General features: G+C 39.8%; 1 protein-coding gene across 13 annotated transcripts in view; it reads right to left on the reverse strand.

The window, feature by feature from the left end:
- Positions 1–208: 208 nt before the first annotated feature.
- Positions 209–27,812, reverse strand: part of NTRK3 (neurotrophic receptor tyrosine kinase 3) — a 387,811-nt gene continuing 360,207 nt past the window's right edge. For 8 of the 13 annotated variants that reach the window (XM_015453348.4, XM_045395950.3, XM_045395951.3 and 5 more), the window contains 2 exons: positions 5,646–5,804; positions 209–2,493 (listed from right to left, as the gene is read on the reverse strand). In XM_015453348.4, coding sequence (XP_015308834.2) covers positions 2,308–2,493; positions 5,646–5,804 — 345 coding nt within the window. In that variant the 3' untranslated portion in view covers positions 209–2,307. Of the gene's footprint in view, positions 2,494–5,645; positions 5,805–11,079; positions 11,122–27,812 lie in introns of all 13 variants that reach the window. The other 5 variants (XM_073996654.1, XM_015453351.4, XM_065548378.2 and 2 more) reach the window with 1 other exon arrangement.

Consider the following 27,812-nt stretch of genomic DNA (forward strand, 5'->3'; position numbering starts at 1 on the left):
GAGGATATGGGAGAAGGGAAGCAACAGGAGCATTGGCACCTCACTTCTAACCAGAAGACACTTTTCCCTCAGGCCCCTCCAGACCATGCCCTCCCTGAACACCTGTTCTTAGCTACCCAGATCAAAGCCAGACTGTGCAGTTTCATCCAGCACTCACAGCCCCAGCACAGTCGTCCTCTAGGTGGAAAGACAACAGAAGTAATTGTCATAGGACAGTAAAGGGTTTTCTTGAGGTGGTCAATCCAAACAGCTTTCCCCAAAGTCCTCAGGGGCTAGGAGCACAGTACAGTGAGAAAACTCACACCAAACTCCCATCTCACCTCCCTACCCTCCCAGTCCAGCTACCCAGCCTCCTTGATCCCAAATCCCAACCATGGCTACAATCTGAGCACAGCTCTTTACTATTCAAATAAAAATATCTGTGGGTCTACAAAAAGAAGCAAAACCACAAACACACAATTCAGTCCTAAACCCCACATAGGGAGGCCCACGTTTCAGCTGATTTCAGCTAACCAGGACGTCCAGGCTGCTGGCAGTCTTTTCAGCTGGCAGCGAAAAGGGTAGGCCAGAGGCCCCCAGGAGGTGAGTTCCAGTTTGGCAAAGGTCAGTCCATTAGGTAGCTCTGTGCTTGGGGCAAGGTGGAGGGGCCCAGTGGCCTGGGAGAAGTACATCCTCTCCTCCCCAGCAGAGGAGCTCTGTGGGGCCAGGCTGTTGGCTTCCATGTTTCATGTGACAGGGAGGCCCAGAGGTCAGCCCCACTGTGGTCTGTGGCAGCAGCCAGGAAGGCAGTGATTCCCCAGTGCTGAAGCAGAGGGAGCTGGCCCCAGCCTAGATGTTTCCTTCCTTCTCTTCAGTCAGGGCTCAGGCCTCGTTAAGATGCCAAGCCTGCAGCACTGGACCCTCCTCATTGGACATCTCCCAGAGAAGCCTCAGCCCTTCCCCCTACCCCAGCCCACAAAAGTGATTTCTCAGCCCCTGCGTTTTCACAACAGCTCAAAGGCAGATGCATCAATCCTCCCAGGGGCTGGAAACGTGAGGAGAATGCCAAGGGGCCTGGCGCAGGTGCCAAGTAGATCCTCCCCTGCTGGCTCTCACCCACTCCACTGCTTGATTTTCTGAAACACTCACTGCTCCAGCCTCTCACTAGACCTGGCTCCCTTCCCTGGCAGTGGGGTTTACCTGGGACTCCGCAGAGACCCAGGAAGCGGGGTCTAGGATCTAGGGAAGCAGGATGAGAAACTGAGAGGACCAGGGGGCATTTGTTATAACGACCTACAAGCAACCATGTCTCTTGCTATTGCAACCCTAAAGCCTGCTGTGTCTACATTCAAAGATAACATGGGGGACCTATTTCTTAACCTCCTAAGCTTCCCAGGGGCCTGAAAGTGGGAGGTGAGGCCAAGGAATCTTTGCAATGATGGAAAAGACAGGTGGCAGTGTCTTGGCAGGGTCCAGGTTTCAGTTATTTTTTCTTCTGTGGTTCTTTTAGTCCAGAAAGTCCAATTCTTTAAGTTCTGAGAATAGAAAGACACATCCTTTGAAACTCCAGCAAGAAGCTTACACCCAGGATGCATGCGGTCAGCTCTTGTCATGGTTTTGTGTTGTGGGGTTGTCTGTTCTGTGTTTACCCATAGGTGCCATCGTCGATTCCCAAAAGCATCAAGATTACACTTTTTAGAATGGACAAATTAGAACATTGTCCTGAAGTGGAGGAAATGGGGAAGAAGTGGAGGCAAGGGCGCTGCTCCGGCATCATTTCTTTGCTGAGCGCAGCCATGCGGTCCTGGCATGTGCCTGTGGTGAGCTTCTGGGGTAATAGGCACACACAGCAGCCACTGAGCACCACCTTAGCTCCTCCCGTCCCAAAGCTCCCATCCCAAAGATTGTCTCTCTGCTTGGTCCAGGTCTTCTGCTCCGAAAAGCCGTAGCATTAGAAGCATGGGCCACAGCTTAAGTCAAAGGGAATTTTCCTTTGTATTATTAATATTTTAGAGTTTCTGAGTCGTTAAAGTCTTGTGGTTGTCTGTATCAGCAGCTTCTCTGTGTACTAGAGAAGATATCTCTGTAGATATAGATTGATAGATAGTTAGATATATAAATATATATATATATATATGCCAAACTGCCTTACAGGGTTTTTTTCTTTCTTTTTTTTTCCTTTTTTCAGTGTTGTATGTGTAGCAGGCACTTGAGTTTATATGAAGATGTTTTCTTCAGTCAAGGATGGAAGGAGTTGTGAGGTGGAAGGGAGATGTGAGGCAGGGAGAGAGGAGGCAACAGAGTATGAAGTCATGACACCAGCCACCACTAGCCGAGAATGTCCAGGTAGATTGGGGTGGCCTTCCCCAAAGCATGGAGGATTTTGTAGATCTCCTTGATGTTCAGCCGCTGCTGTGGTTCCCTCTGCCAGCACCCCAGCATGACATCATACACCTCTTTGGGGCAGACTCGGGGCCGCTCTAAAACACGACCTTGGGTAATGCACTCAATGACCTGAAAGAGTGAGGAGAACAAGGAAGTTACACCCAAAGCCCAGCCTTGGTCCTGTGGCTCAGAATCGGCAAAAAGCAACAACTTCCCTGATTAGTTTCAACGCAGAGCCGAGGCTCTCGCAAGCACAAGCTAAAGGTTAGGCTGCAGACAGCACTGGTATACTTGTCTGTCCGGTGCATGGTGCAGTGAGCAGCACTGGCTGGTGGAGCCCTCTGCTGCCCTTCATACTCCACTTCTTGGGCCAGGCCCGCATTGACCATTGACTCCCCATACTCTCTTCTCTTTTACCTCACTTTTCTTCTCTAGTCCTGAATCTCATCTGGATGACTGAGCTGCATTTATTTTTCACTTGATAATGGACATGGGCTTCTGACCTGTCCCTCCCTCTCTCGTGAGCCTGCCTCACTTTGAAATCCCCCCTGAAGGAGCTCTGCACCCTCTGGCCCCTGCACGCCTGTCTCCTCTTATCTCTCATTCCTGGCAGGTTCCCAGTTGCAGACTCTGTGCACGTCACCACACTTGCCTCTGAGTCATTACATAGGACCATTTTGCAGCAAGACCCATCTTTCCCTGCCGTTTGCACTAAACCATGTTTCCAGTTTCTCTTAAAGTCCTTAACAATAGGACTAACTGCTTGATTCACCACTGCCTTCTGGGTGGCCAGTTCAAGTCCATTAACCTCAGTATCTCAGCATGCCCATCTGTAAGATGGAATCAAATGTCTGCCTTAACCACCCCCAGGAGTATTGTAAGGATGAAATGAGACCACGAAAAGGGACTGTATGGTCCAACATGCTGAAGGAGTGGCCATAAGGAGTAGTAGGAAGAAAACAAGTAATGCGTGGCTGGCCAACCCCAGCAGGCCACTTGAGAACCAAGTGTATAATTTGCAATGCATTTCCAATTCCTCAAAGACACTTCTTTACCGACAATGAATATGTGCATTTTCAAGGCCTCATTGTCTAGTCTTTAGGTTGTTTTTCACTTCTCCTTAACTCTATCACTGCATAACTTTGGTCAAGTCACTGACCCTGAACTTCAATTTCTGCATTTAAAGATTGGTCGTAATGATAAAAATACACAGAATAATCTCTAGCTCAACAGCTGAACAAATATTATTTCCCTTCTCTGCCTCCATTAGTCTGTATGTAATTAGGCAAGAGCACTGTCTTTTTTCTCCTTTGCATGTCCCTATGCTGCTCAACAGTGCCTTGTCTCCAGTATTGTCTCACGTCACGCTGACTTTGGGAGGGCTGGTCAAACCATTACTGTGTCAGCATCCGCCTGGTTCTATTCACCCTGGAGTTTGTGATGGCCCCTCGGCTCATTTCTTTACCAGCCTGGTAAGTCTCTAGTTGCTCATATTTCCCATTCGTATTAGAGCCCCATTTCCACTCTCCATTACCTTCACCTCCAGGGAAAGAGATTCAGCTCAAACTACAGTAGCAGCTGCTAATGCCAAGATCAAAGGCACCAGGGAGTGTCTCTTCTAATGTTGAACTATCCAGATTTGTTGATTTCCATGGAGAAACTGATGATCAGTGACTATCAGTATGTGGCTGCTATGGTGGGTGGAGTAGGGGAAGTGGCTGAGGGCAGAAAGCCTGCCTTTAAGGCCAATACCTCTGTGAGTCTTAGAAGAAACTGCAAACACCCCATTAGCTACTATGAGCCAGCTCAAGAACAGAGGCTGAGTCTTCTATTAAGACCAGTAGCAACCTCAGCCCAGAACTTCTGTTACTGGGGCCACCAAACTACACGGAGGCAGTGTTCAGGTGCATGCATGGTGTGTGTGTGTGTGTGTGTGTGTGTGTGTGTGTGTGTGTGTGTGTGTGTGTCTGTGTGTGTTTCTAACCCCTCCTCCCCTGGGAAAACAGTAGCAATTTTTTAAAACACCATAACAAGTGGGTTCTAGTATATATACTTTCATTATTTTAAAAGATTGTTAAAATACTTTGTTCTACTTTGGGAAATGTGGTCAGGCCCCATTGAGCTTGTGAATCATGAGATAGTACACATTTTAAAAAATAACTTCTTTTCAGTCTTTGAAATTCACTTAATTAAGTGGTCAAGACATAGGAGAGCAAAGACGAACATAGCTTCCAAGAAGAAAGACACTCTCTTGAATATTCAAATAAGATTTCAATACTAAAAGGTTCCTGTGTTTACATTTTCCCAGCAAACAGAACCATAAAAAGAATTACAATGTTTCATAGGTTGGCTGGGATGAAAGACTGAGCTAGTTACTGCCTAGGAACTGCACTGAACTCCCTGGGGCAACACGGCATGGTCCATGCATCACTGAGAATCATCTTGATGGGCTCTGGAGGCAGAGGAGTCCTAGGATCACACCCCAGGCTTTGTCCCTGCCTTGGAGGCTCTTACCTGTGAGACCCTGGCCAGCCCATTTCAGTACCTCAAGCAGACCCCCATCCTTTAACCTGAATCTCAACAGGTGTTTTTGCAAAAATTACTGAATTAATAGAGCTAACGTGCTTAGAAAAGTGCCTGTCACTAAATGTCAGCTACTATTAATTTGCGTTTACTAGCATTTTGTATTATTGCAAGTTACAATTATAAAAAATATAATGTGTATTTATTACTATGTTTAATAGTAAACATATTAATAAACATAGTAAAAAACATAGTAATAAAATAAACCTGGTTTATTTTATTCCTAGATGTTCACACATGGCTCTATCAGTTATAAAACTGGCCTTCCCAAATTGACCATCTGGTATATCCCTGGGCTTGGCATACCTAAAACCTTTGTGCACCCATATTATGTGGGCATACTAAGTAGTGGGTGTTTCCACAAGATGGCACAATTGAAAAACTCATAGCTGTTCTATGTTTTCATTTTTTGTCGTAGTGAAACATTTGTGATTTTTCAGGGTAGCAGATTTAAGAGAGCCATGACTTAAGTCTCAATTTAGACATCTGATTTCATGCTCTTTTGACAATTATACCACATTTCCTACAGTTTCATTTTTTTTTTCCTACTAAGAAGCTCTCTGCTCCCACTAATGCCTACATTCCCTCTGCTGGCTCTAAATCCCACCTAATGTCTTGTTCAGTAGGTGCAAGTCCTGACCTGAGATAGCTCTTATCAACCCTCCTGCAATCAAGATTCCTATGCACCCCCTTTTTACCTCTGTGTTTGAGAGTTGGAACCATGGCTGCTTTCCATAGGTGAAGATCTCCCAGAGGATCACCCCGAAGCTCCACACATCGCTCTCTGTAGTGAACTTCCGGTACATGATGCTTTCAGGGGGCATCCAGCGAATGGGGAGCATGGTATGTCCTCCCACCTAAAAGGGGTTGAGATAGAGGCACACAGAGTGACCAGGTGGCCAGAATGAGTGTCATCTGTAGCACTCTTCACACATAGACACACTTTTAATGCATCCTATTCTAAGATAGCCACAGCTTTATGCAACTTCTATCAGAGGTGTGTGAAGATGCTGACTTTGGAGACCTATGATAAAGGAGACAACTAGACTAGAAACTAGAGATAACACCTGAGGGAAGGTAGGTTCCTTGGCACTCAGCATGAAGAAAGATCACAAGGTAATCTGAAATGAGAGAGAAGATTTCAGAATCCAGCACTACAGAAAAACCTAACCTTAAGAGCAAGTTCAGCAAGAAGTCAGCAGAATGACTATGCCAGTCACCAAGGATCAGTATCTGCAAACATCAGGTTAGATTCTTTGCTGCAGTGGCACAGTATATTCTGTGTGCATCTGACTTGAGAACTTTAGCTTCTAATTGACAATCTTGAATCTCTCACCACAATTTAGAACTCGGTGTTTCAAGGGAAGGAAACAGAGACATTCCAAAAGCATGGAAGACCATGTGCTAATAAGATAGGAGGTGGACAGAAAGAGAATTCACCACAGTTCTTAGTAAGATCTCGAAGGACAGTAAGGAGAGTCTTTAAAAATAGCCTAAGGAGGATATCAACCACCTGTGAATCTGCCAAACTGAAAGCCAAGGGGAAAAAGAAGTGACTGACAAGGACAAACACCCAGGGTACCCTTCCCTGAGAAAAACATTAGGGAACTCCTCACTGCCCAGCAGGTTAGAGAAGTTAGCATAAGTGGGAGAAAATTCACAGCATGTGTGAAAACTCAGGAACTAATTGCATCATTAGTAAATAGATTCTTGGGAATTGAAACTTTTGCCTAATACATGGAATTCGTTGTTAAAAAACGACTTAATATTGACAAAAGAGTTGTCTACATATGTCCTGATGAATTACTACTTAAAGTTCTTATTTCCTTCTTCTTCTTTTTTTTTTTTTTTTTTTTTTTTTTTGATACAGAGTTTTGCTCTGTCACCCAGCTGGAGTGCAGTGGCGTGATCTTGGCTCACTGCAACCTTCACCTCCCGTGTTCACGCCATTCTCCTGCCTCAGCCTCCCTAGTAGCTGGGTCTACAGGCATCTGCCACCATGCCCAGCTAATTTTTTTTTTTTTTTTTGTATTTTTAGTAGAGACAGGGGTTTCACTATGTTAGCCAGGATGGTCTCGATCTCCTGACCTCGTGATCCGACTGCCTCAGCCTCCCAAAGAGTTGGGATTACAGGCGTGAGCCACTGCGCCTGGCCTAAAATTCTTATTTCTATGGTGGGTCAGTTAGAGAAATAATAATAATGAATAATTAAAAACGAATAACTTGGGAGATGGGCAATCTTGTTTCCAGAAAGGGAAATCATGTTTGCCTTAACCACTTGAAGAATTTTAGGAGATAAATGATAATACAAGTTTGCAGAACAGTTCTTTTCTTTCCATTTTTCTTTTCTTTTCTTTTCTTTTTTTGTTTTTGTTTTTGTTTTTGTTTTGAGATGGAGTTTCACTCCTGTTGCCCAGGCTGGAGTGCAATGGCACGATCTCCGCTCACTGCAACTTCCGCTTCCTGGGTTCAAGCGATTCCCCTGCCTTAGCCTCCTGAGTAGCTGGGATTGTAGGCATGAAACACCATGCCTGGCTAATTTTTGTATTTTTAGTAGAGACAGGGTTTCAGCACGTTGGTCAGGCTGGTCTCGAACTCCTGACCACAAGTTATATACCCACCTTGGCTTCCCAAAGTGCTGGGATTACAGGCGTGAGCCACTGTGCCTAGCCAGAAAAGTTATTTTCAACCTGGGACTTTCTAATCAGGGTAGCTTTGTATCCAGTGTAAAGACAATTGAAGATACTTCTTTCAGACAAGCAAAGACTCAGAAAGTTTACCACTTACACCCTTTCAGAAAATAAAGGAGCCAAGTTAATTGAATACATATTCTAGAAAAACAGAAAAAATAACCCAAGCTATACAATGATTGGAACATAACAAAAATTGCAGAGCATATAAGCCACAAAAATGCAATTTAAATCTGAATAAAGGTTGTTAATTTGGTAGTAAAAGTAATACAATTACTAATAAAGGCTTCCTGTAAAATTAAATAATAATACTAATAATGCCATTAGTACTACCACTGATACGACTAACATACTTATCTGGAATGAAACTTTCCAATAATTTCTATCATAAATGCATAGAAGTGTAGATATAGAAATAATTAAAAGCCTGATAAAGGCTGTGTGTTATAGAGAGGAAAAAAGAAGCTTACAGTGATTAATTGTTGAGATTAACATTTTAAATTTAAATATGCTTACTAAAATTTTAAAGCAGCTTCTAGAATAGAAATAGTACATATAGCTTTCAAACCATTTTTTTTAATAAAGCCAAAATCTTTAACTAATACCAAAAAGACTACAGAAAGGGGGAGTAGGATAATGATGACTAAAAAGCACAAAATGAAAATGAAGCTTAGAAAACACCACTAGAGACAACAAGTACAAATGAGTTATACTACCTCTTAAATGAGAGAGAAATTTAGGTTAAAAAAATCAAGTTGCATGTTATTTAAAATAGACATGTCTAAAACAAAATAGCAGAAAACATTTAAAATGGAAGAGTGCTAAAAATACAACCATACATAAAAGAAAAATATAATTGCTACATATATGCATATATGTGCATATACATGTGTATATATATATGCATATACAGATATATATAGCCAATTACATTTCTTTTATCGTGATTTACACATTGTCTGTTGTTTCATATATATGTGAAAAAAAGGATTCAAAATATCAAAAATTAAAGTGAGGCTAAATAATTTATATTAAATTTATATCATACTTAATATTATATTTAAAGCTAGTAAAATTCACCATTATGATGATGAAGTTTGTGCTCCAATTAACATAGCAACACTATATAATAATTTATAAAAATATATAGAAATAATACATATGTGTGTGTGTATATATATAAAGAGTAAAAACAAATTATGAATAAAAGAAAACTGACAAAGTTATCATTATAATAGAAAAGTAAAATGCTTCACAAATTGAAAGATCAAGAAGACAACATAAATGAAGATACACTTTAAAAATACAAATAATGAATTTCAATAAGTAGATATGAGTGTTGTGATTGCATCTTTTAGTTTCCTTAAAAAAATTGCACATTATTTTCAATTACCTAAAAAACATTTATAAAAATCAATCACATATTAAATCTCAAAGGAAATCTGGAATTGCAAGATAAAAAACAAATATGAAGTAAAAATAGGAAACATTTTCTGTATCAAATATAATAAAATAGAAGTTAACAAGAAAAAAATAATTTTTTAAAAGTTGTCTTTGGTCAATTAAATTATTTGGTAAAGAAAAAATTGAAAATAAAATGTAAAAGTATTGATTGTAACAGTAACTAATGTCCCATTTCTTGAAATCTATGAAATACAACTAAAGTAATTTTTGAAAAAAAATTACATCATTTAAGCATTTATTTTTAAAATAGTGAAAATGTAATTAAATCAAATAAGGATTCAGCAAAAAAAAAAAAAAAAAGGCAGTAAAGAGTCACGAAACAAATGCAAGGAAAGTAAGAAGAAATAAACAATAAAATAAAATAAATACTGATTAGTCTGTGTAAAACAAACAAAGTAAAGCAACCAGCCAAAAGGAAAATAAAAACCAGAATTGATCTACACAATCAATTGTTAGTTCTCTCAAAAGTTACATAAGCTTTTGACAAGATTAATAAGGGATGTAGAGGAGACAAATGTAAAATGTTAAGAATATTATAGCCATAAATTTGAAAGTGTGCATGCATTAATTGGTTTACTAAAAAATATTAATTTTTTAAAAGTTAAGATAAATAGAAAAGTTGAATACAAAAACCACAATTGTAAAAAAAAAATCTATACATTAAAAATGTAGAAGGTTCAGATGGTTTTCTGGGTGAGTTCTATTAAAGTTTTCTGTCTTATTTATACTTTTTCATAGCAAAAGAAGACAGAAACTTTCCTAAACCATTCTATGTGGTTTAAACATCCCTGAAGACAAAATCAGTCAAATTTAACATACAGCTTTACATATACATTTACATAATAAATATCAACACACATAGTTATCTATATGTGTGTAAAACTATCTGTTATGAATATACTCTCCAAATATGAATAAAATATTACATCAAATCAGCAATATATTACAAGAATTCCATATTACAGCTCAATAAGGTTTACCCTAGAAATGTAAGAATGTCTCAACCTTAGGAAACCTACTGTTAAATTTACCAAATTAAAAGATAAAAGAAGAAAAACCATCTTTTCAAAAATGCCAAAAATTCCCAACATCTTTTTCTAATTAAAAGTCTAATTCACAGAAGGTAACTTCCTTTATTGAATATGCTAAATATCATATTTACTGACAAAACTTTAGGAAAATATAAGGTATCTTCTATCACGAATTTTATGTGACATTTTTCAAGAGGTCCCAACCAATGCCATAAAGCAAGAATTTTTTAAAAGGGATAGAAATATTGAAAAAAATGTCAAACTGCTATTGTCTGAATATGATATGACTATTCAAGACAATGAACTAAAAAGCAGTTAGAACCATTATCTGAAGAGAAACACACAAAAATCAAACTATTCTCACATGCCAGTGGCAATGACTTCAAAATACGATGGACAATAAGATTGTTTGTACAATAACAACAAAAGTGTTTAAAGCACCTTGGCATAAACCTCAGCAGAAAATGCCCAAGGTTATTTAAATAAAAGCATTGAAAAACATAAAAGAAGATCTGAATAAATGAGAAGTTGTATCATTTCCTTGAATAGGAAGACTCAATGTTATACATCTTTCATTTCTCCTTTAGATTAATCTGAAAATTTAACACAATATATATGAAAACTGAAATGAAATGGTATATGGAAATTGACAAGATGAATCCAAACTTCATCTAAAGTAGTAATTATTTGATAAAAACTAAGATATACTTGAAATACAACAACAAGGGAGAGTTACTCTATCAGATAGCAAAGCATTTTATCAAACTATGTAATGAACACATTGCATTTTGGCATAGGTTAGACAAATTTATTAATGGAACAAACTAGAGAGTCCAGAGGCAGACCCATGTATAAATATTCGAATTTAATATATGAAACAATGGGTTAGTAATTAAAGTATTGGGACAATGAACTATTCATTTAAAAAAATACACTTAGATACCTACCTCACACCATATACAAAAATCATTTCCAGATGGATTAAAGAGCTAAACATAAAAAACAAAACAATAATAATATTAGAAGAAAACTTAGAAAAGTATTCTATACCCTCAGAAAAGGAAGGCCTTCCTAAATAAGACACATGTTCAAGAAGCCATCAAGAATAAGATTTAGAGATACAACTTACAAAAATTAAATGCTTTTGCATGGCAAAAGACAACATAAGCATAGCTAAAAGACAAATGACCAAAAAAGTACAATATATGTAACAGACAAAGAATTAAAATCCATATAATACAAAGTGCTCCTTCAAATTAGTTAGGAAAAGCAACCCAACAGAAAAATGAATACAGGATAAGAACAGATGATCCACAAAAGGACTAGAAATGGCCACAAACATGTGAAAAGATGTCAATTAAAACAACAGAAACATACATTTCTGAATGTCATTTGGGAAAGATTGAAAAAAATTGATGCTATCTTGTGTTTGAGAGGGGTGAGGAAAGAGTTATTCTCAAACGCCACTGGTGAGAAATGTTTCTGCTTTTTCTGAGGTCAGCTTGGTAGAATCTGTCGACATTAAAGGTGCAAGTGACTTTGAACCAAGGAATTTCACCTCTAGGAGTCTTAGAAAGATATTCACTCATGTAAGCAAAAATGTTTAGTTTAAGGTGTTTATTTCATTCATTCTAAAGGCAAAAATGTGTTCACTGTTCAAGTTATACACATCAGTTAAAAAGAATATAGTAGAGCTATGTGTACTGATATGTAAATATATCTAAGATATATTAAGTGACAACACAAGGCATTGAAAAATATATTTTAGTATTCTTATTCATGTAAAAATGTATATGTGGATACAGATGCAAATATATAGTGATACCATGTAACCTTGAAAATGCATAGAAAAATGTCCAGAAAACCAACAAACCAGTGGCTTCCTCTATAGTGTATGAGTAGTGACCAAAGAGAAAAACCCATTTTTTGCTATATCTATATATATATACACACACACATAAACACACACACACATATATATATATATTCCTATGCTGTTTGAAATTTTGTGATAATCATGTATCACATTTGAAAATTTAAAAACAGTAAAAAAAATAGTGTGAATATAAGGAAACCAGGTTTCCTTATATTTAAGTTCTATTTACTATATTAAAAAATTAATATTTTTAAAAGAAAAATTATGTTTGTGATAGAATATTGTAGACTGGTTTATTGCACTTGGTTTGTTGATTTAAAAAAATAGAAGTCAGGAATATAGGAACATTTCTCTTGGTGAAAAATTTTCAATAATGGAGTCTTACAAATTGATGCTGGTGTGTGTCTCATTTCATAATTTTAAACACAATCCAGAAGAGGTATTCCAGACTGAAAGCTCTAGTTTTACAGACAGAAATTCAAGTGTCCTGGGTGTAAACTGTGATGCGCTTAAGTATTCGAGCAAAAAAAAATGTCAGAAGGATATTAATTGGTCACAGAGGCTCCCCTGAGAAGAATCTTCAAAATTCTCACCAAGCAGCACAGCCAATGTGGATGAAGTTTATACACCATTCTTCCAGGAGTGGACTAGTAATAAAATATTTCAAGAAGCCTGTGATACAACAAAGAGCATGACATTGGAAGTCAGAAGCGCTGGGTTCTAAATGTCACTTTTGACAAGCACTTAACACCCTTTGCACTTCAGTTTCCTTATCTTCAAAATAAGAGTGAAGCAACAATCTGCCTAAAATGAGATTATGTATGTAAAAACCCATTGAGCATCGTTAAGTGCAAAAGTGTATACACAAAGTACAGTAACTGTTCATTGTGTGTGTCTTTACATGCTACTGTGCAGCATAACAAACCTAATTTCCTCAAATTTCCTTATTTCCCATAAAAATCCAGGCTGATTTTCCTCCAAGCTGACCAATATCATTCTTTGAAGAGACCCTGTTTGGGAAAGGTAGTGGTCAACGCCTTCCCTGGTAGAAAATTATTGATAAATATATCCCATGGTAAAACTTAGCCAGACATAAACTAACCAGAAACAGTAATATGAGCAATAAGAGTAGTGCTAATTAATTAATAATGAGTGCTGGCCACTGCATGTTACATACATCCCTTATTTAAGCTCTCTCCATTCCTGTGTGATAGAAGCTTCTATCACCATCGTATCACAGATGAAAATAAGGTACCTTGCCCAAGCACTGCATAAGAAATATTAGCTACTGACCCAAGCTCTCAATGAGATAATTAAGTATTTTAAGACTGAACCCTGAAAAAAGAGATGTAAGTAATAATGCACAGGAAATATTCCAAGGAATGATTCTAGAAATAAAAATAAGTACTTGGAGGGAAACAGATCTTTGGATTGCACTGGGGAAGCGCCCATGGCTACCTTGGTACCTTCCACCAATCATTGCCTTTCGCTGCCCTATCACACACACTCACAAAGAGGATGGGAGTTTGAAAAATCTTGGAGGCTGAAAGTGCTCATGGGGAATGAGCACTAATTAAAGAATGCAATCCTGGTTGCATTATTAAGGCTGTTTCTCAGAAAAATGATCACTCCCGGTATACTAGAGATCAAGCTGGAGCAGAACGAGAATGTCACTATCTCCATAAAATTTCTTTTATACCCGGAGACCAGATGGGTTCTGAATGATTCTGGATTTTGTGTAGAGAGACCAGAGGTGCCTGATCAACTCAGGCTTTAGGATATCCATGTTAAGGTCAACTACAAACCAAGAACTTACAGGAGAGGGTCAAGTGCCTATTCCAAAATCTGGCCAGGTCAAGGAAGTTCAGTCTCTGAACTCTGAACCTTCCCTGTAAGCAGCTTCCTGGTGATTCCCATAGTCCCTCGGCAGGGGGTGCCCTTGACCCCTTTCCCACCAATATTTTGTTAAATGCTTTTACTAATTTGCTTCACACCTTAGCAGGGCTGCCAGATTAAATACAGGATGCCCAGTTAAATTTGACTTTCAGTTAAACATTTTAAAAAATTATAATTATGTCCCAGATATTGCATGGAACATACTTGTACTAAAAATATGGGTTTTTTTTCTCTAAAATTCAAATTTAACAAGGTGTCCTGTATTTTTATTTGCAAAGTCTGGCAACTCTGGATTTCAGACCTGGTGAGGAAGTTGACATTATGCTCCAGAATATCTTCCTTTTATTTTCTAGGCTTTCTGCACGTGTTCAGGCTCTGTCTCACTCCCTTTGCCTCTGCCTCATCCTAAAGAAGACTGCTGAGTTAGGGATACAATGCACAGAAAAACTTTCTTCTCTCTCCTCCTGCGCTCTTCTCAGCCTTCTCTCCTTGTTTCTCCTTAGCATCCTCCAGTGGGGTGAATGTGGCAGAGAGGGGACATGGCAGCCAGGATTTTCCCCTATAAACACAGCCCTGCTACCTTCTAGCTGCAGATCCCTGGGCAAGTCATTTTTCCTACTCAAGCCTGTTTTCTGGTGTGAAAATGGAAGGGATAACTATAATCACTTCCCAGGGCTGTTTGCCTGATCATAAGCACCTGGCATGCTTGTTAAAAATATACATTCCTAGTCTTTACCGCAAACCCAATGAATTAGACCAGAGGTCAACAAATTATAGCTTGTCACTTTTATTGGAAACAGAGTTTTACTGGCATAAAACCATGCTCATTAGTTCATTAGTTCCCCTTTTTTTTTTTTTTTTTTTTTTTTTTTTTTTTTTTTTTGAGACAGAGTCTCACTCTTGTCGCCCAGGCTGGAGTGCAGTGGCAGGATCTCAGCTCACTGCAACCTCCACCTCCCGGCTTCAAGCAATTCTCCTCCCTCTGCCTCCTGAGTTTCTGATTACAGGCACATGGCACCATGCCTGACTCATTAGTTTCCATATTGTCTGTGATTGCTTCCATAATACATGGGCTGAGTTGAATAGTTACAGAAGACATCACCTTAAAGTCGCAACAGGGGCCACCTGCAAAGCCTAAAATATTTACTATGTGATCTTTTACAGAGTTGGGTGGCCTCTGACTTAGATTCAAAGGGTAGAAGAACCAGAAACATATGGTTTTGTTGTAGCATTATCAAAATACTAATAACACCTTAACACCAAATACCATTCAGTGTCAAAATTTCCCAAATGTTTTCAAGTGATTTCTGAAAGTTGGATCCAGAAAAGATCCACACATCACATCTAGTAATGTCTCCTAGGGTCTCTTAATCTATAGGATTCCCCTACCTTCTGCCCCAACTTTCCATTGATTGATTGATTGATTGATTGTTGAAGATCCCAGGTCACTTGTCCCACAAAATTCTCACAGTCTGTTTATTTCACTGTATCCCCATGGGTCATTTCACCTGTTCCTCTACTTACTGCATTTCCTATAATCAGGAACACTTGATGATACCTGACTAGGTATCCAGAGCCCAGATTAGTTCTGGGTTCATAAATGGTGCTGTTTGCTTCTTTCTGTAACACAACACGAGACAAACTTCTTTGTGCTGTTAAGACTGATCACTGGATTCAATCTGATTATTATAAAGTTCCCTTTCACCTAGCAATTTTAGCAGCTACTGATGATCATTGCCCAGGTCCATTATTTCATTAGTGGCTGCAAAACGGTGACATTATAATCATGGTATTCCTTCTGCATATATTAGCTGGAAATCTTTTAAAAACAAAAAGTTCCTTTCATCAGCTATTTGGCTACACTGGAAACAGTTTATACAGGACAGGTAAGATAAATTCGTTTTCTTTATTACTAGTTATTAGAATAACGAATTCATCCCATAGTATCCTCCAGAGGTGACCAATGAGAGGATTGTTTTGGTTTGTTTTGGTTTTGAAAAGCATTACCAATGCTTGTTCTTTAAATGTGCACACACACACACACACACACACACTTGAAGTGTTTCATTCTATCGTAGTTAGCAGTTATTATTTCTGAAGCTTGGTGTTTCATCTTTGGGAAGTGAAAGCCTATGCCTGTGTCTTCTCACATAACGCCAATAAACAGTCTTCATAGCATCCCTGCTTTCTGACATAAAATAATACTCTAGGCTCATCTTTTACATTTTCTACTCCAGCCTTTGAATCAGTCATATCTCCAGGGATTCCTGGATGGTTTTGGAGGGCAATGGAATTTAAAGACCACAACATGGATCATTGGAGTGCTCATCTCTACTGGGGTGGTTATTATTTTAGGTCTTTGTTGTAAAAATAGCTAGGAAAAAAATTCTTAAGAGAAAAAAACATCATGACTTCGTATTGGTTTTTTTCAAATCAAATTTAGAATTACAGAGCTTTTACTTCTTTACTTTTATATTTGTGTTTCTTCTCATGCAGAAAATATTGATCCCTATTAACACTCATAATATTACCTGCTTTATCCTAATTTGTATAAATAACATACAGTATATCAGAGAGAGTTTCAAAATAACAGTTCAATATTATTACTAATAATATGATTACTGAAAACAACCTTCAACCTACAATCTTTGCAGCTCTTTCTGTCCTTAGAATCTACCTACTAGGGGCACATAGAAAACATAGCCATGTTTTAAAGTCATTTGTAGTAACTCCTTTCTGTGTGGTGAAGCCACCACTGTAATATACAATTAGGCTTATTTGTTTCATTTTTGCCTTTAAGTTTTAGGACTTGCTTTGTTTTTTATTTTCCATTTGATTTAATGGTGCTTTATAATGATGTAAAAACTGAGACATTGTTTCAAAGTCAAAACCACAAAACAAGGTACATTCAAGCAAAATTTTGTCCCACCTCTGCTGATTTTCCTCATCCTGTTCTCTTCCTCCTACAGATAATCATTTTAGTTTGGTTTTAGTTTATCTTTCTATCGTTTCTTACATAAGCAAATATGGATTTACATTCACTTCTTCACTCTCTTAGATAAAATTTTTTACATAAGCAAATATGGATTTACATTCACTTCTTCACTCTCTTAGATAAAATGTAACATACCATATCTGTTCTATACTTGACCTTTTTCACTGAAGTTCACTCATTCTTTTTACAGCTGTAGAGGATTCCACTGTACTATTCCAAGATGCCACAGTTTCTCCCATCAACCTCCTATTAATAGGCCCTTTGGTTGTTTCCGGTCTTTTGTTATTGTCCATGAGGAAGCGCACTTTTTACTAGACCTCACGTTATCCATACACACCCTGAAGGGCAAGAGCCACTGTCCCATGGGATGAGGTCTAGAATTTCCATGCCATGTAATAGGCAGAGATACAGTACAGTGTCCACACAAGTGGTTTCAAACCAGAATATGCAGAACATGAAGTCTTTCCAGCATGTACTCAGGCAAGGATAGTTTTGAGGGATTTTGCAGATGCACAGCTCTCACATGGATTTTTTTCTAAAATTAAATGCAGAGCCCCTTATGCAGTTGCCCCCACCCCCAACACACACACACACACCACTCTCCAAAAGGAAGAACAAACTTCTCACTCACTCTAAATCTCAGGAGTGAAACGCTACAGAGTACAATGGAAGGAACTGTATAAAATACTGGTACAGGTGTTGAAAATGAATCTCTAATGACTGGGGAAAAATCCATTTGTAAGTTGGGTAGTTTTCGATTATTTTCAAACAACTGGAGAGGGACAAACCTAAAAGAATTATCAGCTGGGAGAAGATTAAAAATAATTTTTGATAAGAGACCAATATGTGATTTTAGGAATATAACTAAATAATAGTTTAAAGAATTGAGTCACATTTCAATAACAAAATTTCTTTCTTTTCCATCAATTTTCTTTCTTAGTTTAAAACAACATCCATTAATGAATACATGAACTAATTAAAAATATGAGATACATTTCCATTGATATTTTACTTATCTTTTATATTCATCAAAAATTGATATGTATATTATTTTGTCGACTGTCTTTTTTGTGCATCACTAATAATTGTAACTTAATCAGTTTCCAATTTCTGTGTATTACTAATAATCATAATGATAACTCAAACCAAAAACACTTAACATCTAGAAATGTATGATCATTGGCCATTAAAAACTAAACTCAAATCTTCATACATATTTTTGTCACAGTAAATTATGCTAGAGTGGCCAATAAAAGGATTTTATGCATAAAAATATATAAAGATAAAATTCAGTGGGGTAACTGCAATGAAAATATAAATTCAAGGAACAGGAGCCATTTAAAATTGACTGTTTAAGAACTTGTTCATGTGTTTAATAGATGATGTACCAAATTGCGCTGGTACTTAAAGTTCATCAGATGTGTTAAAGGAATGATGTATTTTTAATGTCAATATTGACAATATTCTGGAAATGACATTGAATGCAACTATTTAAAATTACTTTGAAGATTTTTGATGGCAACTTAAGATGTGCAAGGGACATAATTTTTTTCAACATTCTTATAGGAGCATAAACATTTCAAGACCACAGGTATAGAGACTGAGCATCCAGTGATGCAAAGTTCAGAGTCCTCCTCTTGCCTTTCCCCAAGACTGTATCCTACCCCTCCTCAGGCCATCAGCTCTATATACTGAGAAAATGGGACAGGAGGGGAGCAAGAGCAGCAGTTTCACCTCCAGCCCTGGGATGCCTCGCAGAAACTCCCAAGCCCCATCTCTTTCATTCATGTCCTTAGGGCTCACACTTTGTCCCACTCCTCAAGGCCAGGAATAAGTGGTACAGAAGGTGTTCAAAGTCTAGTGGCTTCAAATTCTCAGGCTCCAGGTACTACTTGGGGCAGAATGCCCTGCATGGCAGTGTTCCACTCTGGGGAATCTCCTACCTCCCAACTCACCCAAACACAACTGTCCCTTGTCTTCCAAGCCAGCCTTTCCTGAAAAGAGAATTGTCTTGCTCATTTCCATTGAGTGAATGCAACTTTTCTTCAGTTAGAGGGAACCCACCGCTTTGGGTTAAATAGAAACTCAGCTAAGTTCTACAAGGTTCTCAGACTTCCGTGTCTAATTACAGAAGGAGCCAGCTGGTGGATTCCAAAAAACACAGAGAAGCCTGCTTCTCACCAAGAGATTCAAAACACTCACACAACGCTGATGAGGTATACAGGACACGAAGTAACCCATATTCCAGATAAAGAAACCAAGACCCAGCAAAAATGAGCAAGTGTGGATTCACAGGGCATAATATTTCTGGAACCAATGGAGGGATTCAAGCTTCCTCTGTATTCCCTAATCTGCATGGGCTGAGTCAGAAATGTTTGAAGTACATGAGAAAGAAACTCATCTACTTTGGAGGAGACAACTCTGAAGAGTGGTAAAACCTTGGCAACATATGTTAATGATAAATGGTCTATCAAGAGATTGTCATAAAGGGTGTCATTTATGGTAAGTGTCATTGTTTTTTATTTATTAAAATTTAATCTTTCTTGATTGCATGTCCGTTCACATAGAAAAGTGGTTATGTGCATTAAGAAAACATGAAAAGCTAAATCTATGCCTTCGTCATTCCCTGGGAAATCTGGTTTCCCATATGCCCCAGTGGTCTTGGCCTGTTCCACCTTGCTTGGCTGTCTGAGGATGGCATCAGCTACGGCTGGCAGTAACCCTGAACATGACCCCACTAGCAGTCCCAGCAGCCACCATAACAGTTTTTAAAATCATCAGCACTCTTGTTCCAGAGAGTTTGGGAATTTCACATGCATGGCTGCATATAATGGGTTAGCTACATGTAATATACATACACACATCCATACACTGTGGGGAGGTGGTTTAGATGGACATGTGTGCTTGACAATGCATGTGCATCGTGTGTACAGTCATAGATACAGACCTGGGCCTGTCGGTCCTGCCCTGATCATTCCCTGATCGTACAGGGTTGGTGAAACTTCCCTTGGATATTTCCAGAAATAAATGGCCTACATGGAGGAGGAAAGGCCCAAAGTCTTCCTCTAATGTGTCCTGTCTCCAAGCAGCGAAGAGAATGATTTTGTTCTAAACTAGTTAATCAGAATGATATAGCCCTCCTTTCTGGGATGAACCCTTCTCACTGCCCCGCTTCTCCAACTGTTGGTCTCTCTTAATAGTTCCTTCTCCACATATGCGAGAGGCTACCAGAGCCTTAGAAATAGGAGCCTGCCCTTCAGAAACCATCCCTTAGTTCCTTTTCTCCTCCTCCCCCTGCTCTACTCTCTCCTCACTGTCTAACTATGAGACTATTCTGAGTTGTGGATACTGATCGCTGTATTGTGAACCAGTTCTTTGGCTCTCTTCTCAGCCACCTGATCATTTATTAGGCCTATCTCTTTGGTGGTTCAGCCTACTTTCTCTCCAGATGTCATCTGGATTCCTGGTGTATCTTCAGGGGAGTCGGGGGCAGCCCTACCCTGTAACTGTACCTTGTCCAGCTCCTCAAATCCAAGTTTCTCAGAATCCAGGGCTTGAAAGGAGAGATTCAACACTAAAGCTGTAGCTAATAAACACACAGGGCTGGAAGTTACCCAGCCTACTTGCAGACATAGAAATCTTGGCCAGAAAAGCAATGACTTGTCCAAGTCACTAAGAATAGTAAATGAAACAGAACTGAAGTCCCACAGAGCCTTGTTATTGTTTTTAATGTAAATGTATTACAGGACTATATCATACATACACAAAGGCAAACAAATCAGAAATAGACAAATTGAGTCTCATGTGGTTTACATTTTGGTTCTGAGGACGAAGCTCTGAATTTTTTATCTTGCCCAAATTCCTATCTAAGGATTCTGGGGAGTATGCCCTACAAACCATAAATTCTCATCAGATGGGTTTTATTTAACCCTGTATATCATGACTTATTTTCCAATATGACTTTGGCATAACAAGGGAAAAACTCAAAATGTTTTACCCCAAAATATGTTTCCTTGCCATACCTTGAAATTGCCCTGCAAAGTCTCTTGTGGGAAAAATCCACATTACATGGAGAATCTCCTTCCCCCTTTGTTTTCCTTCCTTTCTTTCCAGATCTGGGAGATAATCAGCTAAGAGCCAGGCACCCCATTAGGTCTGATAAGAAACATTTTACAACCTGTTCTCTCTCTGAAGTCTGCTTTCTGGGAGATTCCTCTGCACAATACAACTTGGTCTCCACAATCTTTTATCTTAACCTGAACATTCCTTTCCATTGATCCAGATCTTCAGATAAATTCAACCAATTGTCAACCAGAAAATGTTTAAATTTACCTATAGTCTGGAACCCACCCCCTTCTCCCCACTTTGACTTGTCCCACCTTTCTGAACCAAACAAATATATTTCCAAAGTGTATTTGATTGATATCTCATGCCTCCCTAAAAATATATAAAACCAAGCTATACCCCGACCACGTTGGGCACATGTTCTCAGGACCTCCTGAGGGCTGAGTCACTGGCCAAGGCCTTGGTCACTCATATTTGACTCAGAATAAATCTCAAAATATTTTACAGGCCAGGTGCAGTGGCTCATGCCTGTAATCCCAGCACTTTGGGAGAGCGAGGCAGGCGGATCACAAGGTCAAGACATTGAGATCATCCCGCTCAACGTGGTGAAACCCCGTCTCTACTAAAAATACAAAAATTAGCAGGGCATGGTGGTGCACACCTGTAGTCCCAACTACTCAGGAGGCTGAGGCAGGAGAATTGGTTGAACCTGAGAGGCAGAGGTTGCAGTGAGCTGAGATCGCACCATTGCACTCCAGCCTGGTGACAGAGTGAGACTCCGTCTCCAAATAAAAAGGAAAAAATCATACATTTTACAGAGTTTGACTCTATTCGTCAATAGTTCTATAGTTTTCCTTCTTTCTACCCTGATATATATAGACTTTGAGTCACCTGGTAGAACTCTGTGTTCTCCCCAGTTTGTGTGGGTGCATGCCTTAGGGATATATTAGTTTGGATATCCTTTTGATTTCTGATCTACAATACATGAGTGCACACTCACAAATACATGTCCTTCTGTGGCCTCACCCCAGTTGTGGAAACTCCACAGATGCAAGCTTTATACAAGAGATTATGACTTTTCTACAGTGACATCAGACTTCTGACTTATCAAGTCAGAATTGTTGGCCTTCTTTTTGCCTCTCCTCTTCCCAGTAAAGTAGGACAGACTATTATCTAGCTTCTTATAGACAAACTGGATATCTCAGCCCCGGGTCTAGTAGGTGCTTGAGATTCTTTGGAGGCAAAATGCAGAGAAAACTCACAAAGACATCATTATAGTATTGCTTCCTCAGAGCAGGGCTTTCTGACAGTTTACACAAACAGCATCCATTTAGCAGAATCTCAGTGGAATGGCTGTCTCAGTCTGAGCCTCTAGCCCCAGGATTAGGAAAAACCCTTGGAGTCTTCCAAAAATACAAGGAGTTGAGAGCCAAGCTGTTTAGCAGTGTGAGCCTAGAGGATCAATAGGCCCATTGTGATTCTCCCCAGTTCTCTTACCTAGAGCTGCATCTGCCAGGAGCAAAGTTCTGAGGGAAGCCCCAGGAACACATGCCTTTTATAACTTATTTTGTTTCCCTCTTTCTTCATCCTGCCTAAATTCTAGCACTCTTTCTGAGACTTCATTGTCCTTTACTGTCCCCAAGCAATGTATTTTTTTAGAGAGCAGACATTTCAACTCCAAAGATATGAGATGAAAAATAATTTGACCCTTATTTCCTTTTGTGAATGGCTAGACTGGGGCCTCCTGGCTGCACTAATATCTTCTAGTGGAAACAAACTTTAAGATAATGTTAAAAGAGCTCAAGTCACTCAACAAAGCTGGAGGGCTCAACTAAGTTCAGATCCATGGATCACACCGGATTCAAAGGGATCCACTCAGCCCCCAAACGCAGGTTACAATATCATATTGATAAGTAAAGAATGGCAGAATACATCCTTTTAATGATCCTAGATTTTGAAAAATCTGACCCTGCATAGCTCAGGTACTGAGAGTTAGGTTCTAGTTTAGATTCAGACTTATTGAGCCAAAATAAGATAATTTCTTTCAAACAAGATTGACTGTGCTAAATAGTTAGAGGCCAAAAATATGTAAAAATTATAACGTATCAGAAATGTGTATATAGGATAAGGAAATAGAGGATCTAAAAGAATGAAGGGAATAGTGTATAACTCAGTCAATGCTATTTGCTAGCTAAGCAATCATGGAGAATTTATTTAACCTCTGGAAGACTTGACTTCCTTGTGCATAAAAATGGGAATAATAACACACTCAGAACATGTGCAGAAATTAAATGAGATAGTAAGTGAAACAGAGGCATGGCAAGGCTTCAATACACCTGCACATACATAATACTTTGAATCTAAATCTTTCTTGAAAGATGCTAATTTCTCAATGATTATGATCATGTATGTTACACAGCACTTCCCGTTTTTTCTAAGGAGTTAGACGTTCTGCCCAATTACCCTTACAATGAGACAATAATCCCAAATGTATGGACGAGAAACCACTTCAGGGATGATATGCCAGCCAGTCAGCATGGTAGAGCCAAAGATAGAAGTTAATCTATTGCTGCACTCCAAGTCTTTCTTTTTGTGGGTTTTGCAGGTTCAAGACAGTTCCACCTAAGTGCTGGAAGCAGTTTAAAGGAGCTGCCAGATCTGTGTGACTGCCGGTCTGGATCCTTGGATTCAGGCTGTTTACAAAAGAGGGGCCTAGACACTCAGGAGGAGCAACTGAAGTGAATTTTGAAGACAAGGCTGGGCTGGTTAGAATGTGCCATTTTCTACTGTGGACTAGGCTCAGTGACTGCATATTCTGTGCGTGAAGCTTCTTTTTTGTTTTTTCCACAAAAGGCAAACTTAGCTAGGAATGGGCTCACTGAGTTATCCTTTAAGCGACATTAATAATATCTCTTACTGATTGAATATCCCACCAGCTTTAAGATAATGGCATTGGATCCTTGAATCAGGGATTCTAGGCCGGGTAATCCCAGCACTTCAGGAGGCTGAGGCGGGTGAATCACCTGAGGTCAGGAGTTCAAGACCAGCATGGCCAACGCAGTGAAACTCTGTCTCTACTTAAAAAAAAAAATACAAAAATTAGCTGGGCATGGTGGCACAGACCTGTAGTCCCAGCTACTCAGGAGGCTGACACACATAGAAATTCCCAATCCAATCCCTTATCTTTTTTAAATCCTGGACCCAGAGCATGCTTCTTGCAAATATTTATTAGCAAACAATATTACTAACACCATTACAACTCTAATTGCAACTGTTACTTACTAACATATATTGGGGCTTACCAAGTGCCAGCCCAGTCATTGGGATGAATAAGAGTTGTAATGGTGTCAGTAGTGTTGTATAAATATCTTATAAATATTTGCAAGAGGTATTCTCTGGGTCCAGGATTTAAATAAGATAAGGGATTGATTTGGAACTTGTACGTGTGCATAATTAGTGGTAAGGGATGATACAGATTTAGGCTGGATTAGGGAGTAATTTTCAAGTGTCTTGGACTGTAGCTCTTTCAACGTAAGGCTGTCTTGAGGAAAGATAAGTCTTTGCTTGTTTGTGCTGCTACAATAAGCAAATGGAGACCCACCCATACTTTCTCTTCCCCCCACTCCCTCAATTTCTATGTCCTTAATCCCCTGCGCCCTTCATGAAGCATTTGAACTCTGTCTGTCGGGGCACATAATGCAGGTTGGACAGATCAGCCAGAAAGGCGCAGCTTTACCTAGAGGTAAAATCTTCTACTTCCAAACCACTCCAAACTAACCATTCTAGTTGGAGGAAGACCCAACCCTTTGGGCCTCCCTTTTGTTTTATTAACTGCCAACAGAAAATGCCAGAAGTAGCTGGAGAGGAAGCCCAAAAAGGGGAACCAGGAACACTGTATATTTTAATTTCTTCAGTAAACAATACATAGCACAGCAGAAACCTATTACTGATGGCCACATCCCCAGGCAAAGGGAAGTCGAATGCACATCATGGGAGATGACATAAAGAATACACAAGTCCTTCGTAGGCTACAGGCTACCTTATCTAGCTTCTCTGAGCTGGAGCTGAATTTCCCATCCATCCACTGACTGGCTGCTGGAGGAGCTTTGATACGGGCGAGGAGAAGGTGGACACAATTAGCCTTCTCACACACCTAAAGCTTTCTTGGGAGTTGAATGCAGTCTTCATCCAATGGAAAATGGGATTTTTCTTTGAGTCATGAAAAAAGACCCTTTAATTTTAAAGGAAGGATGCTTGGTGCCTGAGAGGAGAGAGCTCACAGATCACTTGCAGGACCACAGACATGAAACAGTGGATGAAGTCCTTTATCTTCATTTAAAAGTGGGGATTCAACTTGGAAAAAATAACAGGGTTAAATTCTCAAGGAAGTCTGAGGTTGGGTGGTAACAGCAGTCAAAGCACTCTGGGAACTGCAAGGTGATTCATCAACATAAGAGTACCACCACTCTTTTTAAGCACCACAGGTTTCTATTTGGGCCATCCCCTGAGAAATGCCAGGAAAGGGGTATCAATTAACCCAGCCACACAGCCCTGGCAAGGCCTAGAGGCATCTCTAGCATCCTAGGATAGAGGCAGCCAGAGGGAAGGTCTGGCACCAAGAGAAGCCAGGAATCGGAGTGAAAAGAGCACTGGATTGAGACTCAGATCGTCTGGGTTCTTGTCCCAGTTCTACCAGTGTGCCATCCTGTGGCCTTGGCAGCCCATGCTTTCTTTTGGTCTCAATGTTCATACTTGGAATAATGACATAGTCGGACTAGAGTTTTGCTAAGATTCCTGTCTGCTCAAAAATTGCATGAGATTGTTGAAAACATAATTTTCTCATCTGAATCAGGACATCAAGAACACTGAAAGAAAGCTCAACTCAAGGCCCTTCCTAACATCTGCAGCTTCAGCAGCCTGACTTTACAGAGGGTGTGTGTGTGTGTATGCGTGTGTGTGTGTATGTGTGTGTGTCTGCTGTAGGCAGTGAAGGAGAGCATAGGTCAGAATTCAGGAGCTCCAGGACCCTGTCTTAGTTTGCATCATACCTCCTGGCTCACCCCTGGCATCCTGTGTTCTCATCTGCATAATTGGTAGGGTGAGGGAAAGAGTTCGACTAGTTGACCTTTAGGTATCATCCAGTTCCAAAATGGGATGATTTGGTCAAGTGGAGACTGGATAACCTTTGGATGCCTCTCCTGGCCCTGTAAGAAGGTTAGAGCTCTGGGGTCCACTTCGTTCCACACAGCCTGCTACTCTACAACTGAGTCCCGGGGTGCCTCTCGGCAGTGAAGGGTGTAAGCCAAGGGCAGGTTCAGATGAAAGAGATGGAAGAGCTGTACCTCCATGCAGCATCTGGCATTCCAGGCCATAATCTGAGGCCTGCAGCTGTGGGCTGCTCCATCTCTCTTTATAAACAAGCCCTGCCTCTTGGCTTCTCCTTCAAGGTCAAAAGGCAGGAGAGGACTGCTCTGAGGATGAACCTACAAGAAAGTCTTAAATGTGAAGCCAGAAATCACAGTTGGAGAGTTGTTATTCAAAGGCATTCCTCCTCTGTTACACACATTCCTGTTTCCAAAAAATATAGAAGGGGAATTTGAGCAAGTGGACTTCTTGTTTTTAGGCTAATGAAACTGGGATGAAGTATATTTCTCAGGGTCACCTAGTGGGTCCCCAAAAGGTCAAGCCAGGTTGAGTGCTGGGGCAGGTAATCCCCAAGGGTAGAGCCCTCATCTTAATTTATCTGAAGCTCTGGTCTCCACCATAACAGAGGTAGAAAGAGATGCTTTCAGCATTCCAAGTTTGGGAGTCAAGTTGGGCTAAGTTCTTGTCCCAGTGAACAGGGATACAGAACAGCAACTTATTGCATGTTTATACTGTGCTATGATATATGCTAAATGAATTAAAATGCACTGCTTCACTCAATCCTCCTAAAACGCATTGGCTCTGAAAACTGCTATTGTCACCAGCATTGTATTGAGAAAGGAAGAAAGGAAGGAGGAAAGTGCAGAGGAGGGAGAGAGGGAGAGAAGAAGGGAAAAGGAGAGGAAGAGGTTAAGCATCTTATTCAAAAATGCTTGAGACAGAAAGATCCAAGTCTTATACCCAAATTATTCTGATTCCAAAACCAATGTTCTTTTTTTTTTTTTTTTTGAGACGGAGTCTCGCTCTGTCGCCCAGGCTGGAGTGCAGTGGCCTGATCTCAGCTCACTGCAAGCTCCGCCTCCCGGGTTCACGCCATTCTCCTGCCTCAGCCTCCCGAGTAGCTGGGACTACAGGTGCCCGCCACCTCGCCCGGCTAGTTTTTTGTAGTTTTAGTAGAGACGGGGTTTCACTGTGTTCACCAGGATGGTCTCAATCTCCTGACCTCGTGATCCACCCGTCTCGGCCTCCCAAAGTGCTGGGATTACAGGCTTGAGCCACCGCGCCCGGCCCAAAACCAATGTTCTTATTCACCACCAAGTTAAAGTTCTTATACATTCTAAATTGAAAAAAGACTCATTAGTAAAAATGCTTTAAGGCATGTAAATTGATGAGTTAGGGTGGCAGATTTTGGATAATGTGATAGAAATCCTATAAATTTGATTTATATAAAACACTCAGAAAACACTCAGAAAAGCTGAAGGGGAATGTTCATTCAGAAATATCTAAATCAGCAGATTCAATGAAGTAAGATGGGAACCTACACCAGCCCAGAGAGTGCTCATAAAGATGACATCAGAAAATATCTATGTTCCTCCATAGACAGATTGGAAAAAAGCACCAGTCATGGACTTTGCTTCCTGTGCCTTTCTCTTGCAGCTTTTCTCTGCATAATGTCCAGTCCCACTCTTGTAAAAATGGCACTG

The sequence above is a fragment of the Macaca fascicularis genome, chromosome 7 (assembly GCF_037993035.2).
Source record: "Macaca fascicularis isolate 582-1 chromosome 7, T2T-MFA8v1.1".
NCBI lineage: Eukaryota > Metazoa > Chordata > Mammalia > Primates > Cercopithecidae > Macaca > Macaca fascicularis.